The sequence below is a fragment of the Epinephelus lanceolatus genome, chromosome 6 (assembly GCF_041903045.1).
Source record: "Epinephelus lanceolatus isolate andai-2023 chromosome 6, ASM4190304v1, whole genome shotgun sequence".
In the NCBI taxonomy this organism is placed as follows: Eukaryota; Metazoa; Chordata; class Actinopteri; order Perciformes; family Serranidae; genus Epinephelus; species Epinephelus lanceolatus.
In genome coordinates, this window is record NC_135739.1 from 29,216,375 (window position 1) to 29,243,922 (window position 27,548).

At 39.1% G+C, this 27,548-nt stretch overlaps 1 protein-coding gene across 2 annotated transcripts; it reads right to left on the reverse strand.

The window, feature by feature from the left end:
* Nucleotides 1-1,299: 1,299 nt before the first annotated feature.
* On the reverse strand, nucleotides 1,300-27,025 carry swt1 (SWT1 RNA endoribonuclease homolog). 2 transcript variants are annotated; one of them, XM_033622559.2, is made up of 17 exons: nucleotides 26,990-27,025; nucleotides 26,199-26,271; nucleotides 24,841-24,914; nucleotides 23,619-24,711; nucleotides 23,313-23,442; nucleotides 22,486-22,587; nucleotides 21,585-21,776; nucleotides 20,793-20,886; nucleotides 20,082-20,317; nucleotides 19,475-19,623; nucleotides 19,117-19,255; nucleotides 16,737-16,876; nucleotides 16,289-16,428; nucleotides 15,826-15,972; nucleotides 11,045-11,111; nucleotides 10,836-10,903; nucleotides 1,300-3,095 (listed from the first exon to the last, which is right to left on the reverse strand). In XM_033622559.2, exons 2-17 carry the CDS (start codon nucleotides 26,265-26,267, stop codon nucleotides 2,987-2,989), a joined length of 2,949 nt encoding a protein of 982 aa, XP_033478450.2. In that variant the 5' UTR covers nucleotides 26,268-26,271; nucleotides 26,990-27,025; the 3' UTR covers nucleotides 1,300-2,986. The 2 variants fall into 2 exon arrangements, with proteins under 2 accessions (XP_033478450.2, XP_078025053.1); XM_078168927.1 differs by lacking the exon at nucleotides 26,990-27,025 and adding an exon at nucleotides 26,919-26,937.
* Between the last annotated feature and the right edge of the window lie 523 nt (nucleotides 27,026-27,548).

The window sequence follows — 27,548 nt, forward strand, 5'->3', positions numbered from 1 at the left end:
GCAGGAAGGGACGACGCCGGTCATCGTAGCCTGCGGGAGTGTTGAAAGGGGACCAGCTGCATCTGCATGACCTCAAACATCACTGACTGCCAGACAGTGTATTAAATCCCTACCCTGCGCTCATTCATGAGTTAGACTCAGATAATCTCCGCTGACACACCTGACAGTCTCAAAAAAAGCACCAGATGGGCCATGTGCTACAGGAAGTGAGGACTAAATATTTGGACAGCGATGAGTCTGTCCAAGTAGTTTAGGTTTTTGCTTTGCCACATCTATGAATGTCCAGCCACCCTTCTCCTTTATAGTTAATTGGGAACAAGTTTTGCTGGCTTCCTCTTACAGATTCATACAACCCTTGGATGACTGAGACTGAACTAAAGAGGTGATAAATTAAAAAAGAAAGGGCATAACCCATTATAAAAATGTGAAGGCAACTAAGCATGCTATTCACTATTTACAACCAGCACAGGAAACCAAATGTAGACATAAGCATTCTAAGACAAAAATGTAAGAGAAGATAAAACTGCTGGTTATTTCTCTGTGGAAATTTCCATCATAATCAGCAATCTAGAATAAAAGCTGTTTCGCATTATCCGGGTATTAAAGTTTCTGAAAAGAGAAAGGTCCCTTTGACTCAAGGCTAGCTTTTAAATTAGAACATGTTCTATGGCATAGAAAGCTCTGGCATTAAAGTGGCCTAAATTTAGAAATGAAATAAAAGAAGACATTGAAAATTCAATGCAGACTTTATAAACGATGTGGGTTTTCCAAAGACAGTAAAAAAACTATGACCCAAGATATACATCTGGAACAAAAAGTCAAGGTCAGAGTCCAACATTACAACTGAACGTGTTCAGTAACAGTTGTGTCCAACTCTGCAACGATTTAATGAGTCAGGAAGTTCAGTGCCATCAGATCATCACTAGCCCCTCGTTACCTGCCCGCTCCCTATACGTGCGTGACGTCTGATGCTTTAGCCTGTGTGTGTGTGTGTGTGTGACACAGCAACAGCAGGTGTAATCTCAGCCTGTCTGCTGGCGTCACCTGCACTCTAATCCCGTTGGTCACCATACACGCACACATGCGCCTACATGCACTCACACTCAGGCTATCAGTCTGAGCACACACATTCCACTACGCTGTAGTGAGTCTCTCAGGAAAAACTACAGGAAATGCCACAGAGAATGCGGTTATCCATGGTTAAGTGAATTCACTGTTAGTAAGGCTAAATCAGCATGGAAATAAACTACTCAAAGATCAACGGAGGCACATTATGCATATAAGAAAAAGAACTATAGATTAGGAAAAAGCTTCAAAACATTTAATTTCTTGTTGTAAACACTGAACTCTTTTACATAAAATATAGTTTTTGTTCTTAAATGATGTACAGTTTTAATTAAAAATTAACCAAAAATGAGCTAAAGCTGAAAACACCAGTTTCAAACTGAACTCAGTCTTGTTCCTTATCATTTATGATTCTGTGCAACAACCTCACCTTCAGTTAAAAACAAATAGCCATTTGGTTTCAGTTTCTCACTGGGACCCTTGATCAATCTGTTGGCTTTAAGAAATCTTGATTTTGGAAAAAAGGAGCTCAAAGAATAGGCACTTCAAATGCTATGCTCTATATTTATAGCTCCATTTTATTCTCTTAGCTACATTTGCAGTTAGTTGTTCATTAGTTGTGTAAAGTCTACAGCGCTATTTGTGACTTTAATCTGGTAAAACCAGAAGTACATTGTGAATTTTTGAAAACAATTCTAGTTTAAAGGGTTAAATGATCATCCCATTGGACTCTCTTTGAAGAAACAGTTTAACATTTTAAGGAATAGACACCACTTTTTTTGCTGAGAGTTAGATGAGCCGATTGATGCCTCTTTCTTGTCTGTAAGCTAAATATGAAGATGCTTAGCTTAGTTTAGCATAGCTTAGCTTAGTTTAGCCTAGCTTCGCAGGATCATTTGGCACATAACCACCCTAAACCAAAGCTAGTCATTTTTTCCACTGTTTTTATACAGATTAAAGAAATTGTAATTATAATTAGTGAGCTGCTGCACATATTCTTTTTCTTTAGACAGAGCTAGGGTAGCTGTTTCCAGTCTTTATGCTAAACTAAGCTAAGCTAAACTAAGCTAATCATCTTGTAGCTTGTAGCGTCATGGACTGATACAAGGACGGTATCGTTCTTCTGATGTAACTCTGAGCAATAAAGTGTGGTAGTATTCCTTTGAGCCCAGTGAACTGAAGCTGAACAATCATAAATAGTAGGAACCAGCTGTTTAATAGTATCAGGGTTGAAAAATAATAGACAGACATTAAAATATAGTTAATTATAGCTATTTTTTTTAAAAAAAGTTGTCTGTCATATATCTCAGTGGACCGAGGGGTAAAACTTAATTGGACACTGTTGTAGCATCACACATTCATATGGTCCAAAAAAGAATCTCCAAATAAATATCTCAAACTCTGTTTGCACACTATGTACCAAACTGCTTTAAATGCAAGTACAACTGTTTGAATAATACAAATTAGTCATTTAACTGATCAGTTTTAACAAAATAATACAATATTTTATGTGCAGAAATGTTTGAAGACTCACTGAACTGAAATATAAAAAGCCCTGCAAAGGGTGAAAAATGACATCACTGCTCAACTGTGAATTGACAGGAGACAGGTGGAAAATCCCTGAAGAAATATTAGAGGACACTGAAAACAGTGCTTGATGTACTTGAACCCCGCATACTGTAAAACTGCCACATAAAGATAAAACAAGCTCTGTTAAACAAAGGTTTTGCCCTTATGAATGGTGGAGAACACCCATAGACATCCTTACATTTACGGAAACGGAACGTGTGTAAACAGTTCCAGTCACCAGAGGCACAGTGCAAGCAGGCATCCCTTCAAATTACAGTGTTTACTTCAAGTCAAGGGTAACAGTTTATTCTGCACATCTGGTTGATGTGCAAACTCCCTGATTCTGATCCAGTCAGGGCGGCGATGTGGTAAAGGTCATGTTGTGACCTGTGGTCCCAACACAATGATCCAGGGCCTCTTTTAACCCCATTAACTGGATCCCTCCGAGTCTCAGCTTCTCCCTGGGAACACAAGTGAAGAGATATATTACATACAGAGACGGCACTAAGGCTGTGAAAAGAATCTATATTTCAATTTTTGTTGTGTGTTTAAAGTGATGCATTAATTATACATTTGATAGTACTGAAGCTATTAAAAAACAACAATGAACCCACCATAAGCCTGAAGCAGATTAACTTTTTTTGGTACTGATTTAAGTCATAAATATCTAATACCATCAATATTTTCTATCAGGGATTTGTGCATTACTGTCCTGAAAACTGTGTTTCCTATAGTTCCTATAGTAGAGTACAGATCTGTAAATTTCTCCCTGCGCTTCACAGGAGTTAATACTCCTGCTATACAGCCTTTGTTGAGGTCAGCTAAGCTTTACGAGAGAAGTGTTGTGTTTAGCACAAATTCTCTGGCATTGAGAAATATTGTGCCTGCCTTTGTTTTGCTGCTGTATTATTTGGAGCTTTGGTAAAAACCAAAGCCTGTTGGTTGGGTTTATATACCCTGGTTTTACTTCAGTGTTTTTTTTTATACTATCATTTGTATAAACAGCAACAACTCCACAACAACCAATGGAGAATTGGACAACTTCACTGAGTGGATGAATCTGGAAGACTCTGCCCAGACATCTGGATGGATGAACTTTCTATGGTCTGATCATATTCAGCACAAAATGTCCATAACACACAAAAGAGCTTCTGTGTGTGCTGCAGCTTCCTGAAGCCCCCGGTCTCAACGACAGCTATTTACACACTCTTCTTCAGTTGAATTACATTTTTCTGGATACAACACCACATACATCCATGCAGTTACATATGCCCAAACAAAACACACAACCAGTCTTCAACATGAGGACAAACACACACACACACACACACAAATTGGCTGCTAAAGTCTTGGCAACGGCTGCCTAGCAGCCGAGACACTGAGGGCGCTTGTTGCTTGTTTGTTTCCTCCTCTGCTTTGTTTCCATCGGAACATTATGTAACTGCAGACCGGAGAGAAGGAGGGAAGAAAGAGAGGTATTTGCTGGCTGTTGACTTTCCCTGTTTTCACCCTACATTCCTCCATCCACTTCCCCATTTTCCACCCAACAGTGCAGCTGTGTGATTTCATAACCTGTGGAAATCACAGGTTGTGTTACCAGATCTTCAGTCTTGCCGGGTTTATGCTGCTCCCAAAATGTGTTGGTCTGTCACAAATGATGTGCCTTTACATTCCAGCACGTTCCATTGACAGAGGGACTGGCTAAAAGGCTTCCTGTCAAAGTGTTTACTTTGCTAAAACTACAGATTCATTAGTGTGGCACAGTGGTACCATCAAAGAACGACGAGCTCTTGCATGAATGACATCTCTGAGCGCAGTCACACAAAGTCAGTGACGCACTGAACTGTACACGGAGTCACTGACCCAAATCGACAATGTATACACATAAAGGGAGAGCGGTGCTGCTTTTGTGTGTTACATAACCGCCTATATGTGTTTGACAGATAAGTAATAGATATGTGCGGGAGACAGCAATGATTTGCATTGAACTGAATCTAGAACCACATGATTCATTGAGATGACATAACCGGTTACTGTTCTCCTAAAGCCAATCATGTTATGGTGCTATGGACACATGGATCATCTCCATGGTGACCAGCTCTTGGTCTCCATCATCTATTGTTCAATATCTGAAGAATAAGAATAGCAGGAAGAAAAGTGCAGGAGGGTCGTCTTTTCATAAAAGATTATTAAACAGGGTTCCTGCAGCTTAAGGCAAGTTACATTTAAGACACCGTCATAACTATGACATGACACTGTCATGAACTTGTCATAAACATTATGTACATGTCATAAACGTTTATGACTGTTGCCATTAAGTGTCATTCGGTTTTTGTAATGACAAGTTGACATTGTTTGGGTTGTCTTGATTATGACAACATGACATTAATTAAAGTGACATTACCAGAAGATGTGTCATATCCTGCCAGACATCTATCTGACCAAGTGTTAGAATCGGTCTGTAACCTTGGACATCTAATTATAATAATCATTATGTCAACTTGTCATAAACACAAAACGAGGTGCATTTCTTGTTAATGTCAAGTTGTTATGACAAAGACATGTTCTGGTTATGTCATCATGGTTAATGTCAAGTTGTCATTGTAAGGACATCCCAAACAAATTTAATGTCAACTTGTCATGACAAAGACAACTTCTGGTAATGTCACTTGAATTAATGTCAAGTTGTCATAATCAAGACAACCCAAACAATGTCAACTTGTCATTACAAAAACCGAAGGACACTTAATGACAGCAGTCACAAACGTGTATGACATGTACATAATGTTTATGACAGGTTCGTGATCGTGTCATGTCATAGTTATGACACTGTCATGTCACTCTTATGTAGATACCTTCAAGTAAAGTGTTACCAAAACATAAACTGTCATCACTTGGGGTTAGGGACAATTTTGCCCAAATGCTTATTGTAACATAAAACATGACTTTTTTGTCTTGTGGTGGAGACGGGTTGAACAGAACTGAGAAACATTTGGCACACTGGCATTTGTTGGCGAGTTTTCTTGCCAATTGTGCTGAGTTTCAAGAACTTTCTGCATAAAAGACACATGCCTTGTATGCATTACCTTTTACCAGTTTGAGACATGCTACAAAGTCCACAAAGTCTAGCCAATTTTCACTGAATTTGAGCTTCTCCATGTCGTCCAGAGTACAGAGACAGCTAGCCAGCAGAGAGTACATCCCCTGCTCTACTGTAAGCATCCCAGCCAGAAACTAAATATGAGTGTTGTTTTTCCACTATCCTTATTTGTTGAGGTTAATGTGAGAGGAATTCAGTGAATTATTATTGTTATTTATTAAATTCATTAATCAGTTACCAATTATTTTGAGATTTAACTATGCAGTGTCATAAAAAAGATTCATAAATTCCTACTTCCCATATCTTAGCATTTTTAAGACTGATTTAAGATTGACTTAATACATGTTAATGCCAACCAAGGCCTTATTTTTAGATTAACAAACTCAATGCCTTTTAAGACTTTTTAGGTATCCTTGGGAACCCTTGATAACTCCATCTGCGTTCTTCTCTGGGTTTTTCAAATGGAAGAGCCCACTTAGTCATTTGCAAAGAGCAGTGACGAGGTTAGTTAGTGATTCCCTACTTTAACTGTAAACCAATTATGCTGTGATGGCTTTTGCACTGAAATCTTATTACACACTTTGATAATATGGTTTACATAAAGCCACAGCTTTTTATAAAAGTCAGTTTTTCTATTTGAGTTTCATTCAAACGCAAAACATTGACCTTATATGCATGACTCAGCCTTACAGAAAGGCTTTTGATGGACTGCCAGTTAATGATAAGAGGGTGGTTTGCTTTTCTGGGTTTGCTTATAAAACATTCGACCTAGAAAGACTTGTGAGGGTTTTTGGTGCAGTCCAATTAGTAAATGATAAAACAGCATTATACTTTAGTAATATTATGGAATAGAGGATGAAAGAAAAGCCTCTATGTGTCTTCCCCTCTATTTCAAACTGGGATAAAACCATTTCTCATTGAACTGTTAAATAAAAGCGAGAGTAAAAGATCTGTCTTATCAAACACAAAGCAGTTTCTCTTCAGCTTAGCTTTTGAACACAGAGAACAGACAATGAACTAATGTAAGGCTTTAGGCTGTCTTCAAAACGACCATGTGCTGTTCCCTATAGGATGTTTTATGAAACAGCCGTATGGTGTTCCCCCTCGTCATTTTGTTTGACTGAGATACATAAAACTAATGCGTAAATATTATGATATAAGATATATCTGAAAGGGGTGACCGCTGTGGATAAGGAGCAGGTTTTTGAGGTTGCGTGTCAATGCATTATGCAAAAAATTATATGCAAGTTAAACACTATGCGAGCTTGACTTCACATTCATACAATGTAAGTGAGGTGATATCTTACAGCTACCTATCACCTGTCAGCTGTGATAACCAACATCAGAGTCATATTAAAAGCCATCAAACATCAACCCTGATGACACATCCACAGGTGTAAAGAACCCAGGTGGAGCAAAATCATCAGTCCCACACTGATAACTCCATAAAGAGATGATTCCAAACAACACCACGACATTCACACACCAGTGGAGCACCACACATGCACAGAAAACTGCATATATTCAGATTACTGGGCCTGAATATACTCTGGCAGGAGGCAAATTGAGCAAATTAGTGTTGTTCCATTCCCACCCACTCTCGTACAAAAAATAGTAAAATCGAGATGGCATTCAGAAAGGGGCTTATGTAAACACACGAATGCAGGCATGTCTTTCCCAACTGTGTTGCAAATCATTTCCTTTCTTCCTGCTAAACACATTAAAGCCCTACTAACTGTATGCATACATACTTTCATGTAGTAAAAAATGCAAGGAACATGCACAGAAATGAGTCAGTTAATCATAGACTGATTAAGAATGCAAGATTTTTAGGTGTCTGTTCTTTACGGATTGCTGAATAACTTGTGTTTCCATGCCAGGGCTTTTTTTTTTTACTTTTTTATTGTATTTTTATTTTTTGATAAAGCCAACAGAATGATAAGCACATAACATATCTTTTAATCTGACATATCTAAAATCTTATCAGCCCCTGAGGCCAACTTGCTCTGAAAGCTGCCTGCCGATGACCGAACATGCTCCTGAAAAGTGCCTCCCTAAGGCCTTATATAACTGATGACATCATACCACTGTGCTGAGCGCCGAAATCAAATATTTAACACCGCAGATAATGCGTTCAAGTAAAGGCCTCCATCACTTCCCAGTGAATGTACCAGATAAAATATTTACAATCACAATACAGTCAGCTTAGCAATATCTCTCAGTGGTGACCTGTCGTAACAAAAGCTGGAATGACGTGACCGGTTAAGTGCCCGCAAAGCTCTTCCACGAAGTGACACAGCAGATGTTGTCTTTAATACTGGATAAACCTCTCGTTTCATCATGGTTTGATGTAATTATTCCGAGCAAGACAAGTAAATATTTAAAAGGCAGTAAAACATTCAAAACCTTTAGTGATCGGATGATCATACTCGTTGGTTATGATGACATAACAATCGTTATCAGTATAACAACAGCCATAGTACTACTTCAGAATGATCTCTTTTAAGTGATACAGAGCTATAAAACCACTTCTACTTTAAGTGAAAATCAGTATCTGCTATAGGGTTATGAAATCAACAGAAAAAGCTTTAAGCATTAAGAGACAACACATAATGGACAGAAAACAAATAATCTGTTAAATGCATAGAACGGTGGATTGTTTCCCATGAAGCTGCTGTGTTCAAGTTGAAATGCAGCAGCTTCAGAAGTATATCATGATGGACCTGGAGTGGTGAGGTTAACTGATTCTGTTCATCAATGTATGTGTGCATTCCGCTGCTGAAGTTTTTTGAGGGACTGTGGGGATGAAATAAAACTGTGCTGTTGACAAAAAACTGTGATGTAAGCAAATAAATAGAGCTGCAACTAACTATTATTTTTATCAATTAATCTGTCAATTTGTTTTGATCAGTCACTTTATTTTTAGGACTATAAAATGTAAAAAATAAAACTGTGTGACAAGATATTAAAATTTTATGTCAATTATAATGACATAAAACACACATAAACAACAATCCTTACATTCAAGAACTGGAATCTGCATTTGTTTTATGCTTTTTCTTGATATATGATTACGTGATTATTAAAATTGTTGGTGATTAATGACTACTCAATAATTAACAAATCATTTACAGTTTAACAGTATTTCAATTATGTCTTCTCTAAAGCACACAGTGTCAGTCTGTATGTGGCAATCAGTTGTAGCTTAAGCAAAAGCAGCGAGCAGTTGATGTTAAAATATGTCGTACAGGTGACAAGCAGCCAAAAATAGGCAGGATAAGTAGGATTACTGTGTACTTGTATGTGTTATTATTTAGTCTTAAGACAGGCAGTAATCTGAGAGAAAGGGTTCACTGTAGTCCTAAATTCAGCCCTTCAGGTAGCCCCTCTGTTCCCCAAGCTGCGTACAAATACCTCCTCCTAAAAAATAATAGTAATTTACATCTTATAAATAATGACATGTCGACCACAGGTTAAATACGCTGTTTAAGATAGATGACATCAACAATAGCCTGACTAATAACTCACTTTGGCTGTGATCCCTGCTACGCTTTGTAAATCTTTCTTTACTTTACGAGAGTTTATGGGAGTCCATTCAGGAGCAGTTTATAGACTGTTTAATCTCCACGGTTCAAATAAAGTTAACTGGTTACTAAACATTTATTCCTAGGCCGCATTGACACATGAGAGGGAAATGTTAGTGCCAAACCAGCATTGTCCACCCAACAGATAAATCCTGACCCTACAAGACAATATGATACATGATGCAGGCAACTGCTTATGGGCCTTGCAGTCCCATTACATGTCAGCCTGGTGGTAAGTATGGTGTGCCTATAGGAATACAAACGTACAAAGATCCATTAAGTATGCCTTCAAACAAATATGTTAACACCAAGAGTCACATTTGTTTGAAAATTATTGGCATGGCCACCGTTATTGTCAGAACTCTGCTGGGGATATCTACCAGGAGGGCTATTATGACAAAGTAATGGCTGTGAGGCAAGATAAACAACACACATACCTGCCCAGGCATGCTTCAACAAAGAGCGCAAGAATTCAGAGAAGCTGAGAATGTTTGATTTGCAATTTATCTGATCAGTCTAAAGTCTAAAGGCATACGTCAGACTTAGTGGGAACATTACAAATCAAGGAGGTGTTGGATCTATTTCACAAGATTTAATCAACTTATTCTCCAAAGAAACGTGAAAACAAGACTAGTATACAACCTATGATAGTTTAGAAAATGTCCTATCTGCGCTGATAACTGGAAGGAGAATTTTGTCTTTGTGGCGGCACCCGTTCTGTTATCCTCACTTGATTTAATAAAAAATGTTCTGTCCTTACGGCTTTTCTCTCCTTTTTTTCATCCCAAGCAAGACATATTGTTATTGTTATAGACATGTTGAAAACTAGTGCATTATCATTAGATGGACAAATGATTATTTATCACCAATTACCCTTTGTATTTGACATTATATCTCTATGGGACCCTATGCCTTTAAATGAGAACCTTTAAATACATTTCATCTGTGTGTGTGTTACTAAAACCAGGTAGGGCTGGAGAATCTCCTTCAGACCTAAGACCTATAATAACAAAATATTAACTCACTTTTAAGTAACAGACTAGCAAAGGTTCTTCCAGATTTGATACATATGAATTAAACAGGACTCATTAAAAATAGGCACTTAAACAAATACATGAAAATGTTTTGACCTAATACAACATGCAAAACACACAATCAAAATTTATCAGTGATTAATATATTGTTTAGAAAGTTTTAGAAAAATGTAATCTTCCTGCCGTAATCATGGATTTGGTAAAATTATTACATAAATATCCAGTAGCTATGATGTGTACTCGAAATTTACTCTCTCAGGAATTATTTGAGAGGGGTATGAGAAAGGGTTACCCAATTTTTGTGTTGAGGGAGGTGTATATTGTATTTACTAAGAAATCTAAATGAAATCCATCTGATTCACCAGAGAGACAGAGGTCGCAGTTAAACAGCAACCTTTAAAATGTATGTTCTATATCAAAAATGTATATGCAATTATCATTATTATTTATATGCATGTGTGTGTGTGTGTGTGTGCGCCCTACCTGTAGTCTTGTTGTGAGAAACAGTCAAGAAGGTCTTTGGCTGTCAATCTGGAGTCCACGTCAACAATCTGAAACACAAAATACATGAACTGAGCTAAAAATGAGGTGAGCTCAACATGACAAAGACCACTGTAGCAGGAAAAGGTCAAATGATGTTAATTAATGGCACCTATCTAAATTTATAGCAATAACTGTGAAATGGCACCAACCTCATTTGAGTGCATAATGCTGAGCAGTGTCCGCACTTCCTCTAAACCAGGGGCTGAGGACAAGACACTGCAATGAACAGAAACATATATGTTAGAGATGACTTCTCTTCCAGGTGAAGCTTGAAAAGTTGTTATGTGGGGCGTCCGTAGCGTAGTAGATAGTACCGGCGCCCCATGTACAGAGGCATTGCCTCGCTGCAGCGGTCGCAGGTTCGAGTCCGGCCTGCAACCATTTGCTGCATGTCAGTCCCCATTCTCTCTCTCTGTCTCCCCATTTCACACACTGTCCTGTCAATTAAAGGCAAAAAGCCCAAAAAATTAATCTAAAAAAAAAAAGAAAGAAAAGTTGTTATGTGTTGGTGATTATCCCATTTTTTCACCACAGGAAGAGAATTTTTTGTAAATCTGATTACACGCAATAAGAATTCTTTACATTTCCTCTGCCCTGCCAACCCTTCCTGCGGATATAACCATTAGTTTGTATGCAATCTTTTGGCACACAATAAGTACAAAACATTAAGAGCTGCAAACAAAATGAATACGCAGCACTTGAATGTTTCCTCTACTTATTCATCAACCCATCACCAAGCAACCCAACCTAAATGCACACACTCAAACTCAAGCACACACCGCTGTCAATAACTTCATTACAGAGGGCTACCCTGAAGGCCAAGGAGAAAAATAAAGTAGCAGACAAAAAGAGAGCTGGTAATGACAGTAGAGAAGAAGAATGAGGAACAAAAAATGGTCATTTGAGCAGAGACCTAAATTATCCATATCTACTGTCAACAGAATGAGAAAAATGAGTGAGAGAGAGACAAAGAGAAATGGCCTGTATGGAACGAGTCATAGCTCTGCTCAAACATGTGAAAATGAGTCTTGCTGTCTCCTAGGCAACGGTACTTGAGCAGACCAACACACACATGGTTGTGCATGGATAAGCGCACAAGTGTAAAGAAACACACACATGAAGTATGCACAGTGAGTGGCACATCTGATTGGACGAATTTATTGGCTGTCTGTGATTGGCTGAGTGCATCTGTGGTTGTTTTTTATTATGAATTTTTCTCATTTTATTTTGCTAATTTAATGGTCTGCCAAGTGGGAACGGGTGAGAGCCGCTGCTCAGCACAGCAGGCAGAGAGAGACAGCATGTGGAGCTGGTATATTTTTACATCTAACACAATGACCTGAGGGTTTTTTTCAACCAAACCAGAGTTTGTGATTGTTGGAACAGTGGAAAAACTAACTGAGATAGTTTTGTTGAGTTTTATTTTGTTCGTCAAATTTGAATGAAGTGTGTATTACAATGACTTAACAGGGCTATTAAACTACTCTTAGTTTGGTGAAAGAGAGAGACTTGTATTTTTCGGTTTAATAAGGAGAATAGCTGTAAGAATATTTCCCTTAATTTACATTTTGTAGGTTTATTTTGTTTATTTATTGGACTAAAAGCCCTGAGAGAGCTGGTGGAATGTAACAAACTTGCTGCTCAAGCTCACACCTGCATAAATATATCACCAACTGTTGGATGTATGGCTGAAACTGGACGAGAGGCGGGGTGCGTGAGCATAATGACTGTTATTTATAATTATTATTTATGTTCTGAGGTAGTGCACAACATCTATATGATTTTTTTTAACTGTCACCAAATTCTTAAGTGAAGTAAAGTTTTAAAGGAACTCAATGTTCTTCATACCACAGAGGAAATCCACCCACACCCACACATGTACAACTTTCACATACATCTACAATACATGACCCCGAACAACACTGTTTGAAAGCCACAGAATTGAGCAAAAAAGCCACACACTGACAAACACCCGCACACACACAGTAACTACAAGCTTGAGCAAACCAGCTTTTGACAGAGGATGCAGTTGCGGCAGAACTTGTTCAGGGCGTTTTGTGCAGAGTGATCATTTGCACGTTCACCAGATTTCGGTCCTCAGATGTCAGTGTAAAAAAAATACAGTCTGCACACTTAGTGCAAAAAGTACTCTCATCACAAACAACCGACTCATGTTTTGAGGACACTTCTCCTTTCCACATTAACATCACATGAAGACCCACTTAAGCAGCTACAGGTGCACCGTCTGTAGCATGACCTCGTCAACAGGAAATGATAGATAAACATAACCTGACACCCTAACACACACAGTAAGTACATCAAATCAAAACGCACAGATAAGATAAAACATCTTGTAATTAAGTACCACTACACTCTACAGTCTGGCAAAAACAATTAACAGGGGCGCTGTACAGGCCTGGAGGATTGAAGTGGTAGTAAAGTGCACTTGGGACACATACTTTGGAGTTTAATGGGTTATGATCTGAGAGGCCTGTTTTCTCTGTTTGATAGCCTCTGAGCTGAGAAAGCACGACACGACTTTGGCATATTTTTTTCCCCACTTCTCTCATCACCACGGAGATTGTCTTGTAATTTTAAAAAAAAATCCAAATTTTTATCACCATTTTTAACTGGTTGTTCGGGTTCTGCATTATAGGATGTTTCCTGTTTGAAGTAACATGTTACACATTCCTAGGGGAGCCCAAATAACGACATAATCACACCAGACACACAGGACAGGAAATACAGCAAGTCTGGAGACAAAGCATCATAAATTTTATCACCATTCTGAAGAAACAGGAATGGCAGGAGTAACAAGCACAACCATTTAACTGCAGTGTGTGGCAGGTAAGAAGCACAGCGATAACTGATGAGCTGACATCTCAAATGAGCTGTCTTGGTTGACGTACTGCTTAAATCACGCAAGTAAAGCTTCATTAAAAGTGTCAATCGGATTTTTATCTCAGGGTCACACACACACTCAAGGTTATTTTCAAAAGCATACCACAATGAAAGGCAAAGTCTTTTAAACTGGTTTTGTAGGAGTTCAGAGGGACACCAAGATGAAACGGAGGGATCAACAGACACTTTGCCCTTTGGACGTCAGGAGTTTATTGTTCCCTGCCCTCAAAGAGACCAAAATGTCACAGTGAATCCCATCCAGGGAGTAAATAATGTACTGGACCTTATATCTGTGTGATGTTGGGATATTTTATGTGTGCATGTGTGTAAGGGAGCAAAAGTGAGTGTAAAATGCTAAAAAGGACAGACGTGAAGACTTGACAAACCACATGATTAAAGTCTATCCATCTTTCTGAAGTAGTTATATTATATCATTGAAACTGCAAGAGTTCTGAATTGTGGGATGTTTTCTTGCACTTGCCATGACAGCTATGTGAATCATCACTGACTTAACAGGAAACAAGATGACTGCAAGCAATGGATGTCAGCTTGAAAACATTACGATATCATCAAAGAAGGCAGAAGAAGAGCATAAAACCCATAAAGAGCTCCACTGATATGTTATCTCGCAATGGCATTAATTCGTTATGGTGGAAATTTCTCATTGCACTCAACCAGAGATCCACTCAGCTATTTGCGATTACCACTGTGACTGCTGGATGATGTGTTCAAATCTCTGTGAAATGTAGGCAAATTCAAATATTTTCAGATGCCACTGCAGGCCCAAGTGAACACTGGGAAAGCCTACAGGAGATGACGATATCTCAGGGATAACTGTTAGCATTTGTAAGAAACTAATCAGTACTTAAGTGTAGCGCTGTTTGTTGCGTCATGGGAAAGGTGATAAGGTAAAGCTACAAGGTCAAGCAGATTAACACTACTAACGCTACATGCCAAATAGGGCCTGAGACCTTAGAGCACTCAACGCACACACATAGCCAGGTCACAGGAAGGCGTGGGTTGGTTAAGGACAGGTGAAGGACAGTTTAAGGGGCTTCCTGGAGGGACTGGCTGTCAAGAGACAGGTGAGACACACCTGTAAAGGCATGTGGAAAGTTTTTTAGAGGGTTTAGTGAAGACGGACCTGAGAGGGTTGATGAAAAGAGATTGGCACTAAAGATATGGAGGGTGTTTAGACACTTCTTTCTTGACTTCTATTTTAGTCTCCTCCAATATTCTCATGCTTAAGTGACCAGGTTCTTTAAACCCACTAAGGAATAGGTCTGTAACACATTTTGTATGTACAGCTCTCCTAGGAGTAGGAGATTATGCCATTTACATTTTGCAAAAACTGATTTTTTTGGACACTCACTCCAGCTGTGAACACTACACTAATATACCATCACCTTGTTAGTTGTTAAGGGAAACTTATGAGCAAATAGTTCCTATGTACACACCCAGCAACGCTGTCATTCATTTGCAGTAGTATTTTCGGGTGACCTTATAAATGGAGGTCAAATATTCTCTCTCCTTTTAGCTCTCTTTTTGGTCTCCACCCTCTCCTGAGGTGAAATATCTGGTTGTTTGGCTGCTAAGTGCTCCGATATGGTCACCAGTTAGTTGCTAACTTTGCTGGGTAGCTAGAGCTTGGTTGGTTTTTGGAACGTTTTTGTTTTTTGTGGCTGAAAAAACTCTGTAAGAGCGCCGACAGTGCAAAAAAATAGTACAATTGTCGGCCAGAAAAACTAAAACAATGAGCTAAATGTTGCTATAAAACTCTTTAGAGCTGAGAACTGCAGAATTGGGTGATCATTTCTTATGGGTTCATGACCACAAGTGACCTCCTTTCACACACAAGTCATCATGTGATTCATTGTGAATATAAAAACAGCCTCTTTAACACAAATGACCAAAGTGAGTAGACTGAATATAAAACTACCACAGAGGGCATCGTGTCTAACAGGCAGAGAGACAGAATGTCTGGTGGTGTGTTTAGACTGACAGTGGTGATATGAGTGGGCTGAGATACCTGCTGAAGGCTTGGAGCAGCTGTGAGACCATGGAGGACAGTTTGTACAAATAGACCAAGGCGTCGTGTTGTGGCGGAGGCCCTCCCACTGGCTTAGTGCTCTGCATGGTGTGATGGTCAAAGCCCAGAGCTTTGAACACTTCGAAGCTGAAACGTGACAGAAAAAAATGACCTTATGGGTCAGTGGAATGGAATATAAAACAAAACAAATATCAAAATAAACATCAAAGTGTTGTTATTGTTCCTACAAATTTTCTCCCTGTTCTCCTCTCCTCACTTTCTATTAGCAAAGTGTTGCAAGAGACTTGACATACAGCCCTGATAAAAACAAAGCCCTTAAAAAAAACAATGCTTTTTGTTTTGTTTTTTTTTTTAGAAAAATCTGTAACAGACAATATCCTCAACTCTTCTCTGCAGTATAATCATCCCAGCACTGCATCAGTCAAATCCCTGTTACACCCACCTTACTTGACACACATTACTCCAGATGTTCTCAAACACGGCCCACACTTCCTGGTGAGAGACCTGAACAGATGAGGGTTGTTTGTCTTCATCATCATCATCATCATCATTCATGACAACATCGCAGGCAGGAGATTCCCACTACACAAACACACAGATGAAGCTATGAAAGGCAACAGTGTACAAAATGAAAATGCATCCTGCTGTTAAGGTGATTATTGTTTTTGTAATCATTATCAGCTGGTGCAAATCTAAAAGAGAATTGATCTTCTTGAAGTGTTAGCTGAGTATAAACACAAAACACGACAAAAGCAGGATATAAAAATCTGCTTCTACAACAGATCAATGTAAAACAAAATTCCTCGAAAAGGAGTTCACTTTTTGAGCAGTGTAATACATTTGAGCTGTGACAGCATGACGCTGAAACTTGAAACCTGCTCCTTGCTAACCTGCGGGTGTAGCTTATTGTATATATTGTCCAGTTTGGAGATGGCACTGGGGACATGGCTTGAACTTTTGTCAAATGCTTTCACAAGCTCCTTGGCTTCTTGCAGGGCTGCTGATGTAGTGCGACAGTCCACTGTTTCACCTGAATAAATAAATGACAGACGGATATGAGTCATCAGATGTGTGGCACTGTGATGCACGTAGATGCGCATGAAGGTATACACAGATTCAGGTGCCAGTTTTTGGTACGCCTAGGCAAAAGGGAAAAAGGATGTTTTGTTTGTGTAACCTTGTGAGAAATGTTATGAATATAAAGGTGGAAATCAAGAGAGCCAGGCAGTGTGTGCCAAAAACAAATCAGCTCAGACTGTGAGACTGTGTGTGTGTGTGTGTGTGTGTGTGTGAGAGTGTCTTATGTCCAACTCTGTTTACTTTTGCTATACTGAATAATTGAAAGGACACTGTATAGACTAATTCCCTGGGGCCTTACTGTAATAATAACAGATACATACCTAGTCATAACCCTTACACTGTTACCTCAGCAGTAGTCAATACATGGTCACAAAAATGTGCCAAAGAGTGGGTGAGCATTCCTACAGAAGCCCAGCATATATGTTAGATGATGTTTTGACAAATCACTTGGACCTACAGTGGTATCCAGCTGTCGTCATAAATTTACTTGGCCCTTTGTCAGGTGACAACATCCTCTAGCCCTGACCTACCACACCTTTAAGACAAATTTTAAGGCTAGAAATAGTCTTAAAATTCAGCTTTTGTCTCTTGTTAGAAGGCTGTAGAGGGTCTGTCCTCACAAGTGCAGCTACATCTGAGCACACACACACACACACTCACAGCCTGCTTAAGGGAGACCAGAAAATCGCACGCAGTACTTTTCCACTCCTAGATTTGTTCTTAGCCTCACATATACTTTATCCCTCCTTCATTTCCTCCTCTACCTCTGCCTCCTCCTCCTCCTCCTCTTCCTCCTCCTACCCTCACAGTCCTGGCACAGAGCCAGGCTGCATAGTACCAAGAAATCCAGAATCATGTTAGTGTACCAAGGATACACGGAGCAAGGGCAAAAACTCTATTGTCTTAGCTATTAACATTCTTGCAGGGATTAAAAATCATTGTGCTGCTGCTGTAGCAGCCACCCCCACACAGGTGGACAGAGAGACTGAACGAGAGGCTGAGACACACACGCACACACACACACACACACACACACACACACACACACACACACACACACACACAGAGTACCATAATGTAATTAGATCCAGTGATGAGATCCAGAGCAAGAAGTGCTGCAGTGGACGACTCAGCATCTTTCTGACACACATTCCAGTGTCCTGTTTTAGCGGATGACCTGATTCTGTATGTAGTTCTGTAGGGTTCTAGCGCAGTGCAGAGCGGATCACGTCATACCCCACTGGAGTAAGGGTTTTATTTGGGGGATGACTCAGTATATCTCAACACTGCTGTCCAGAGAAGAATAAAAGGAAAACATTGCTCGGCTTACAGTCCTCAAACTGTTACAGCGGAGCAAATCTTTGCATTTAGACACCTTAAGGAGCTCAGCTTTGCCATTTTCACAAAAGTGAAAATTTATGCTCCCATATTTCACGTAGTATCTCACGTTTGTTAGTGTTTTTTTCTAAATATATCGCTCATATTCAAAGGAAGATTAAAATCAGCTCCTGGGAAACTGGCATCAAATGTTTTCATCTACAGTATGTGATGTTATCAAGCCTTTCCAAATACCAGCAACAGAGAATGTGCTAAATGAAACAAGAAAGACATTAACAGACTGTGAGTTAATGTACAGCACACAATGTAAGCCATATTAAAAGTCATAGTTTATGACACCACAGCTATATAGAACAGCTAGTTTTAAACTGACTTGATTTTTCTGTCTGAAAAATGTACAATAGGCCGTGCGCTGATTTCACTGTGTTACAAATTTATCTTCTGCTTCTACTTTCTATGTCATTTTGGTTACATTTCTCAAGTTATTGTACAACTGTGCACTGAGTGCTTAGAGGTTTGGACCGTGGCCAAGACAGACAAGACTGTTTACAATGGCCTACATTTATAGGTATGTACCTGACCAGATGATCCGCTGTTATCTGTTTGCTTTATAATTTCTTTTCCAGCTGTTATGACACATTGTGACATTCAGACAAATGTTTAGTTAACCTTGAGGATGGTGCCAGTCATTAGTGCAACACAGTTCCTGACAAAAATCACAAGACTGTACTGGAAATCTTTAACTGCTGTAAAATACAATCAAATAATTACAAATAATAGAAAAAGAAGAAAATATGTGCTCATTAGGAGACTTAAATATATAATAGCCATTATCTCTTTTCACCTACATACCTGAGTTGAAGAAGTCAATGAGATTTGAAACAGTTTGCAGCTTCCTTCGTGGGACAACGTGCCCAAAAACAGCAATCCAGTGCTTTTTCAAACAGTGCAGGACATCTCGAAGACTCCAGGGTGGTTTAATATAAATTATCTGTTAACAGAAAAAACAAAATGCACAAAAGCCAACATGAAAAATAAAAAAACTTTGCAATGTTCAAAATGACATAATTTTTCCACCCAGAACACATGACCAAGAAGAAGCCTTAAACTCATGACCAAATACACACTTTTAAATCACTTCATGAATACCAGACTTTAGAAACTATATATGGTTCAAAAGATAAAGTGAAATTTCAAAACATAATTTTACTTCTAGCCAGAGGTCTTCGAACGCAGCCTTCATCTCGACCTCTAACGCATCAGACAGCACCTCTCGCAGGCAGTCCTCTAGCTCAGAAACAATGCTAGGGTCCCAGTTTGTCTTCTCTTCAGCCTCTCTTTTGCTCAGCCGCTTGTTATCTGTTATCAGTTACACACATACATATTGTATATGACTAAGCAAACCTAGAATGCAGGGCAGCGGTTAACTTTTACCCAAGATAATATGCCTGTATGTGCAGCAGAAAAGAGAGCAGTGGCATTTAACAGCACAAAACATACAGTGTGTAATATGGCATATGTTTCACTGCAAACGCACCTTTCAGTGGAATACTAACTGTCCACCAGGTGTGTTTAGGTCACACTTTTATTCTCTATTTTTATTCAATTTTTTGTTTCTCAAAACTGCTAAAATGTCACCTGAATTTAACAACTAATATGGATGGATTTGAAGAGAGGCAAAGAACATATGGAAATTGGAAGGGCTGGGAAAACATGGCAAGTGCATGGACGGTATGTGCTTTTAAGTATTACACCAGGATGGAATATGGCAAGTAATTTCCTGTTTTGCAGGAAGCACACATTAATCCCTGGCTTACCGTTCTCCTCTACAGAGAGACCTGTTCTCTCTTGACTGTGTGGCTGCACCGGTGTAGAGCTCCTGCTCTGCATTGGTGATGAGACCTGCGGGCTGATGTGGGGCAGCATAGGAGACTTAATGCTTTGCAGAGGATGAAAGCCATGCCTGGATCTTCCAACCTCTGCCTCCAAATCACTCTTGCTGGCTGCCTTCACCCCACTAAGGAGAGCTTTACTGCATAGGTTCTTATCATTACTAGAGAGGAAAGAGGGGATAACATGTTTCTTTTTAATCAGGCAAGTCTACAAGTCGGTGATAACACAAACAGCATTAAGACACATTTGTTTTACAGAAGCCTGGAGGTTTAATCGAGAAATATCTGACATGTCGCTGTGCAACACCGGTCGAATGTCTGCTCGCTAATTTCTCATTTAATTTGGCAAAAATGATCAATAACAGCGTCTGGAAATAGTGCCAATTAGAGAAATAGGTCAGTAGGAAAAAGAAGATGAAACAATACAATGGCCACTCCACTATGTAAGCCAAAAAAAATCCCTGCTCAGCACATCTATTCTTGCCTAATTACTCTGTCTGGCCGTCTCTTTCTCTCATCCCAACTGGAACTATCTGGCTGGGCCCACTCACAGTCACATGCATGTGCATTATTTTCAGAGGACACAGACTCTGCAGCAGCAGCACTATATCGAAGGGGGGGGGAGGGGGAACTCACGTGCATAGAATGAGAGCACACTCTGGGTACAGACTCTGGTATTGCAGGCAGCACTGCAGCACCCTGTCATCGTTATTCTCGGCATTCAGACCATCTGGGGACAAGGAGGTGCAAAGAGAACAAGGATGGGAGAGGAAGACAAGAGTGACAGGGAGAGCCATGACAATGTGTACTAGGACAAAGAGACATGTTTAATTCACGACACTGATGGCTCATGCTGAGCATGTTGCCACAAAGATGTAGAGCACTAGATGATGATTTCAAGTCTATATCAAGAGATGCACTAATGCTTATATCCTCCTGAATACTTCTATGTGAAGTGTAAACAATACATCTGCTAAATCTCCTGGAAGAGATCCTCATACCACTGTTGAAAAATTAATGTCTGATCAATATTATATATAGCTAAGAAGTGGGTTACCTTATGCATGGGTGAAACCTGGCATTAAGATGCACACTATGTACACAGAGATCAATTCTAAATGACCAGCTTAGTGATAGTGCCACCCAGTGTTAAGTTTGTGTAGGACAGGGATGCGTGCATGTATGACAGTGTGTTTATACAGTAAAAGTAGAGAGAAGCTCTATAGAAGTGCATTTATGCAACAGTGTCAATAGTCAAGTTACTCATTAAGTGACAGGCTGTAATCTCCCACACCTAACACTACACCATACTTAATGATGGAAAATAATGACTACTCTCAACCTTTATGTCCCATACTTTGTTAAAACAAATTTGTAATACTTTGAATGCACTGATAATTTCCACAGTTTCCTCAATTAAGCACTCACTGCTGCTCTCAGCGGCCTGCTGCATAGACTGGCCCCAGAGGTGAGGTTCCCGGCTCTTCAGAGAGTTGTAAATGTACGAGATGGCAGGAGTTGCCAGGTGGGCCACAGAACCTGTCAGACCTCTCCCCCTTTTTAGGGAATCCATCTCCTGAAGCACGACCCAGGGGATGAGGACGACAGGGCAGCCCAGAGCTAAGAGAACATGAAGTGGGGAGAAAGCAAGTAGTGATGATTCCATATCTCATAGGTGCATTTTATCATGGCTGGAAGTCAGTCCCAAAAACTGTGGAAATCATAATAACTTTAATGACTTTGTGATGAACTCTTTCTTTATGGACCGTTTCATTGCTATTCTGTTGCTAGGGCTGCAGCTTTGGTCCCTTTTTACTTCCTGTCAGCTTCTGCATTAACATTCATTCAAACAGGAAATACAAAGGGACCCACTTAGAATGTTTATGTTGTCCAGTTTGAAATGGTCTTAGCAGGTGCTTGATAACTTGCTGCTCTCTCTGCATACTTAAATTACCTTCCTGCTAATAAAGCGTGCTATAATCACTGTATCATGACTTGACATGTTAATTAGCCCTACAATATTACCCAAGCAATTAAAATGTCAGGGAAAATGTAAGGGCTAGCAATAAGGGAAAATTCAAAGTTAAACAAAGAGGGCAGAGGACAGGTAAAAATGCACTGCTTCTTTCTATTGGAGATTCTCTTAATGATGTGTAATAATAATTCAGCCGGTTAGTGCAATAGTCAAATCAGCAACTGTGCTCCAGAAACTGCGGAGAGAAACTAACTGGATACCTTTTATAATGGCATGATGTACCAATATATAACATATGAAATAACCATGAATCATTCTATAAGAAACATCAAGTATTAAAACCATTTTAAAAACCTCCAAGGCCGTGAGATATGATCTTTTTCACATAATCCAGGTGACTGAGGAGAATGTTGGTGTCCAAAACGAGGATCAGGTCTCGCTGAGGAGATTGTTTACCTGTAAAAAGACAAGTTTGTGTATAGTGAGTCTTTTGTTGTTGATTGTTTTTCAGTATGAAATAAATAAAATTGTACACAGCAGTGGGAGTGTAGTGCCTGGGAAGGTTTGGGGTCAAATTTCTTTCTTTTGTCATCTCTTGTTTTACATGACACTATCATCATTTTCACATCTTTTGTGGGGTTACTCTGTAATTTTTTTGAAGATAATTTTTGGGCATTTCTACTCTTATTCATAGGGTGAGAGACAGGACACGGGATGACACGTAACATGGGGCCAAGGCCAGAGTCGAACCCAGTCACTGCTGTGAAGACTCAGCCTTAATGATGTGCGTTCTGCCTGGTGAGCTACTGGGGCTCCCCTTGAAACCTCAAATTATTACTACATTTTCTGTGACGGCAGAAGATGCTCATCTGTATTAAGGTAACTGATTTCAGAAACTAGTGAGGAATCTAATCTGAGATGAACATCTTCAGCCTTGTAACTTGACAGGTTTTATTTTGTTAATATCTTCACGTGTCATTCTGAGGCGACAGAAGCACATGATGTATCATGTTTCAGGTGAATCACACTAAATGTGAAGCCATTACAAGGCATACAGTTTTGAACTTAACCTATAGTGCCTCCATGTGGTCATTTGGGATTGTGTCGCACAAGTTAATATTTTACACTTATGATGAGTGGAATAAATTTCAAGCATCTCTCAGTAAAACAATAAAACTTACAGTGTGCGTCTGCAGCTCCCTCCTCTGGAGGATCTATTTCCATACCGGTAAGTTCCCCATAGCTTTCCATTACATTCACCTCCAGTCTCTTCTCAGAGCGGGCAAGATGGAGCTCTTCAACCACTTGCCTCTACAGAACACATTTTAAAAACAAACAAGAATGCAAAGAACCTCAATGCCATTTTGAACCATTTCAACAACAAAATGCTGATGTCATTTGAATATACTAGCCAACAAAATAGTATAAAGAAAAGCAATATGTAAAACAAACATTGACTTGTTTAGATTAATGATGCTTTTTATTACCTGATCATACCACGGCTCACTGGTGGTATTAGATGAAGCTGGGAGTTGGCCTGATAAAGACGACCTCTTATCTTGTCCTTCAGATGAAAAACCAGGTGTAACATCCAAACAGCTGCGAGCTTGTTGGACAGTTTCCTGCTGGCAATTGCTCGTTGAGGCCCCTGAGTCTGAAAGCTCAGTCCTGTGGTTGAGATTTATGTTTGTACAACTAATATCCTTATTCTCAACGATGCTCTCTACTGGCCTTGGTTGAACCTTCTTTGGTATCTTAAAATTAAAAAGCGAGGGTGATGCAAGAGAGGATATTTGTTGTTGAGCAGATGATGATGGCTTAGTGGTCTTTTGTGACACTGATGTGACATTCCCTGGAACTGCAATGGCTTTCTTCACCACACTTGAGCTACTAACTGAGGTAGTGTGCTTGGCCGAAGGGGAGGAATGCTTTGTGGCAGAGGCAGGTGGAGTGTTTGCTTCTGTACGCGTGCTCCTTTTGGACTTCTTTTCTTGATGCCTTTGGCACATCTTCTCGAACAGGTCCGTGCTCTTCTGCCACTGAGAATCCTTGGAGACGGAGGAGGTCTTGCTTGGTTTACTGGTCTTGATAGTGCTGCTGTCATCTCCAGTCCTTGGTGGCTCCTCAGCTCTGCACTTATTTTTCAGTGGATACTCCCTCTTTTCTTTCTGTTCAGCAGAAGCCAAACTGGGACTTATTAGCTGCTCTTTTAATTTGGATGAGCTCCTGTGGGAAGACTTTTTATCTGAGCTGCCTCTAGACGTCTCCTCTTTTCTCAGAGGAACTGTACCTGCACTGTTGCTGTTTGAGGGTTTTGAGTGTCCCCTTTCCACAGTCTTACTCCCACTAACAGAAGCGTCTTTCCCTGAAATGTCATGTTTTGCTTTACTAGAGCATTTTCCCCAGTGGAATGACACAAAGGCACTTTTAGTTTCTGTACATTTTCCTTCCTTATTAACAGGTTTCTGGTCTGTCGCTTGTGTTTTTGTCAGTCTGTAGATAGGCTTCTTGATGTGGCGGGTGCTCTGGGAAACATCTTTAACAGTAGAAGAGGCGCTCTTTTCCTGGTTTGCTGCACAGCTACATGCAGAAGAACAGAAGAAGTACCAAAGTCAGATATTTAGCAAACATTTCAATTAAGTGAATGATTTTAAAATACATAGCAACAACATTAATCTGTTGTTAAAATTCAAGTATTCTGTATCTAACCTCTCCTGACTGTTGACATCATGCTTCTTCTTGCCACTTTTGCGATGCTTGGAAACATTGTGCTCCCGGGGTGACTGAAAATATGGGGGGAAAAAAACAAAAAACGTGTGATCAGTTTGTTGTGTGTAGAGTAGACCCTTGATGACAGAAACAATTATGGACAGTCAATTTAAACAATATATCCTGTGAGACTGAGGCTACTGATGTAATAATTAACCTTAACCTTAAAATTACGAGACATTGTGTCTTTATAAACATTGGAAATACTTTTTTTTGAGTTGTAAACAAAAGCCTTCATGTCTGTATTTAAAAAAATGAATTAAAAGAAGGAAATTAAAATTCAAGAGCATTGTTTATTTATGAAACATGTAAAGTGAGAACCAATGTAAAATACAGATGTGTTTCAGTTTTGGGAGTCAAACTATGGAATGGACTCAGTGCGTATTTCCAATTGTGTTGCTCTCTGTTGTTTTAAAAAAGCCTTAAAATTTAAAATGATTACAATGCAAAAGAATTGAGGATTATAATTTAGTGTACAATGTATTTAATCATTAATTTATTTATTTTCTTTTTTTTGGTATTGTTGATATTCTTGGTTATCCTTTGGTTGATATAGAACAGGCAAAAATAAAATTTCTTCATTTCTTCATTCATGCATCAATATTTTGAAAAGAAAATTCATTTCCAATAAATGTGGTAATTGATTCATTAGTTATAGTATTTTTTACGCAAAAATGACACATTTGCTGGTCTCAACATCTCTGCTGTTCATACAAAACAAGCAATGTGAATATGTCACTTTTGGCTTTGGAAAATTTCAGTGGGTATTTTTAACTATCTTCTGACATTTTCTAGATAAAATGATGAATTGAGAAAATCATCATCTGATTACTGATAATGAAAAAAGGCTTGTTCTAGAATTACATGAGACAATGTAAATTTGTCAGAAATATTGCTACATCATTTAGCAGTAGGGGCGAGAATCACCAGAGGATCCACGATATAATATTATCACGATACTTAAGTCACGATTCAATATTACTGCAATCTTAAATAGGTTGCAACATGTTGAGTATTGCGCTAAAATATATTGCAATATATTTGATTTATTACCTGTTATTAACTGTAAATTATGTCCCCAAAGGAAAACTTTGTCAACATCTGTTTAATCTAATGTAAGTTATCAGTCTGTTCATCTCACTTATGCCATTTTTTCACAGCAACACAATGCATCCAGATCATCACAGAAACACCTACTCTCACTTAGATAAAAAAAATTAAATAAAATGAAATACAGTATTTTACCCACACCGACCGCCCGTGGCAACAATAGTAAACACTGCTGTATGTCTTCTTACCCTCTCGTCTTCTTCACTTGAGGATGACGACTGCTTCTTGCGCTTTCTCTTTTTGGACTTTTTAGACATTGTCCTATGAAAAGTAATTTTGAAAAGCAGATATCGTCTTCAGTGACAATGCAACATCCTTACAGGACAATCCATTTTGATCAACAAGACACCACACCCCCAGGAAAGTGTGCTACAGCCATGTCTCTTAAACTTCTCTTAAAGAGGAACAAAGAAAATAAATTTAACATTAAAATGAAAATATTACTTAATATGAAATGATATGACGTGTCTACAAGGCACTGTCACAATGGGTCACACAAACTAGTTAGTCCCAGCTTGTGTCTCTCGTGTAACTTGTTGCTAACTCGATGTAATCACCAACTTAGAGTAGCTACAAACCCGTAACGTTCACATTAGTTTTAAAGTTAACGTTACTACTTGAGGAACAATTTGTGGCACTCTGTGTAATGACATAACTAACTAATAACATAACTATATCTAAAGTTTTAGCAAAATCCGTATTAAACTTATTTCTAATGTAATGCCATATAATATAAAGTACTGAGCTGACCTTTACATACACAACACAGGACAGACACTTTAACGCTAAGGTCTGGCTAAATGTCACCGTTAGCTAATTTAAGATGACGCTCGCTGTTGGAAAAATAACAACAAAGCCGCTACAGTACAAAGTAACTGTCTTCTTTAGTGTCTGAAATGTTCGCGTACTTTAATTCAGAGAGACAAATCACATCTAGTTGGCATAAATGTGTAATTCACAGCCAAGCAGCTTAACTTACTTTGATGCCGACTGCTTCCCAAAACATCCACTGCACTTCCGCCTTTTTCTTCTTCTACTACGATAATTACTGCTTCTGGTTGCTACATTACCGCCACACACTGGAACGGAGTTTGCACGCTTGCATGTTGTTCTTGTGATCAATAATCAGTTGTTTAAGAGAAGATACCCACAGCGTGCATATATGTGAGTGGTCTGAGGAGAAAACCAAATGCAGTAATCCATAATAAAGGAGTAGACAGTACAAGGTCAGTCAGGAGGAGTCAGTATCTCTGAGTGGGTTATCTTGACCCTCTGTAGGCTACACAAACACATTCTTTCACCAAGGTTACACCACATTGTAAGACTGTACAGTGGATAAGTAAGTGATTTTCCACTCATCTTGTACATTTCCTTTTACAGCAACACAACCAGACAGATGTACAGTGATTCAGCAGATGGGCAGCATGTGTGAGGGAGATTAGATTCAGTCTGTTAAATTCATTTGCCTATTGATAACAAAAACATACAAGCAGTCTGCTTCAGGAGTTATACTGCATTGTATTATTGAACTGTATTCT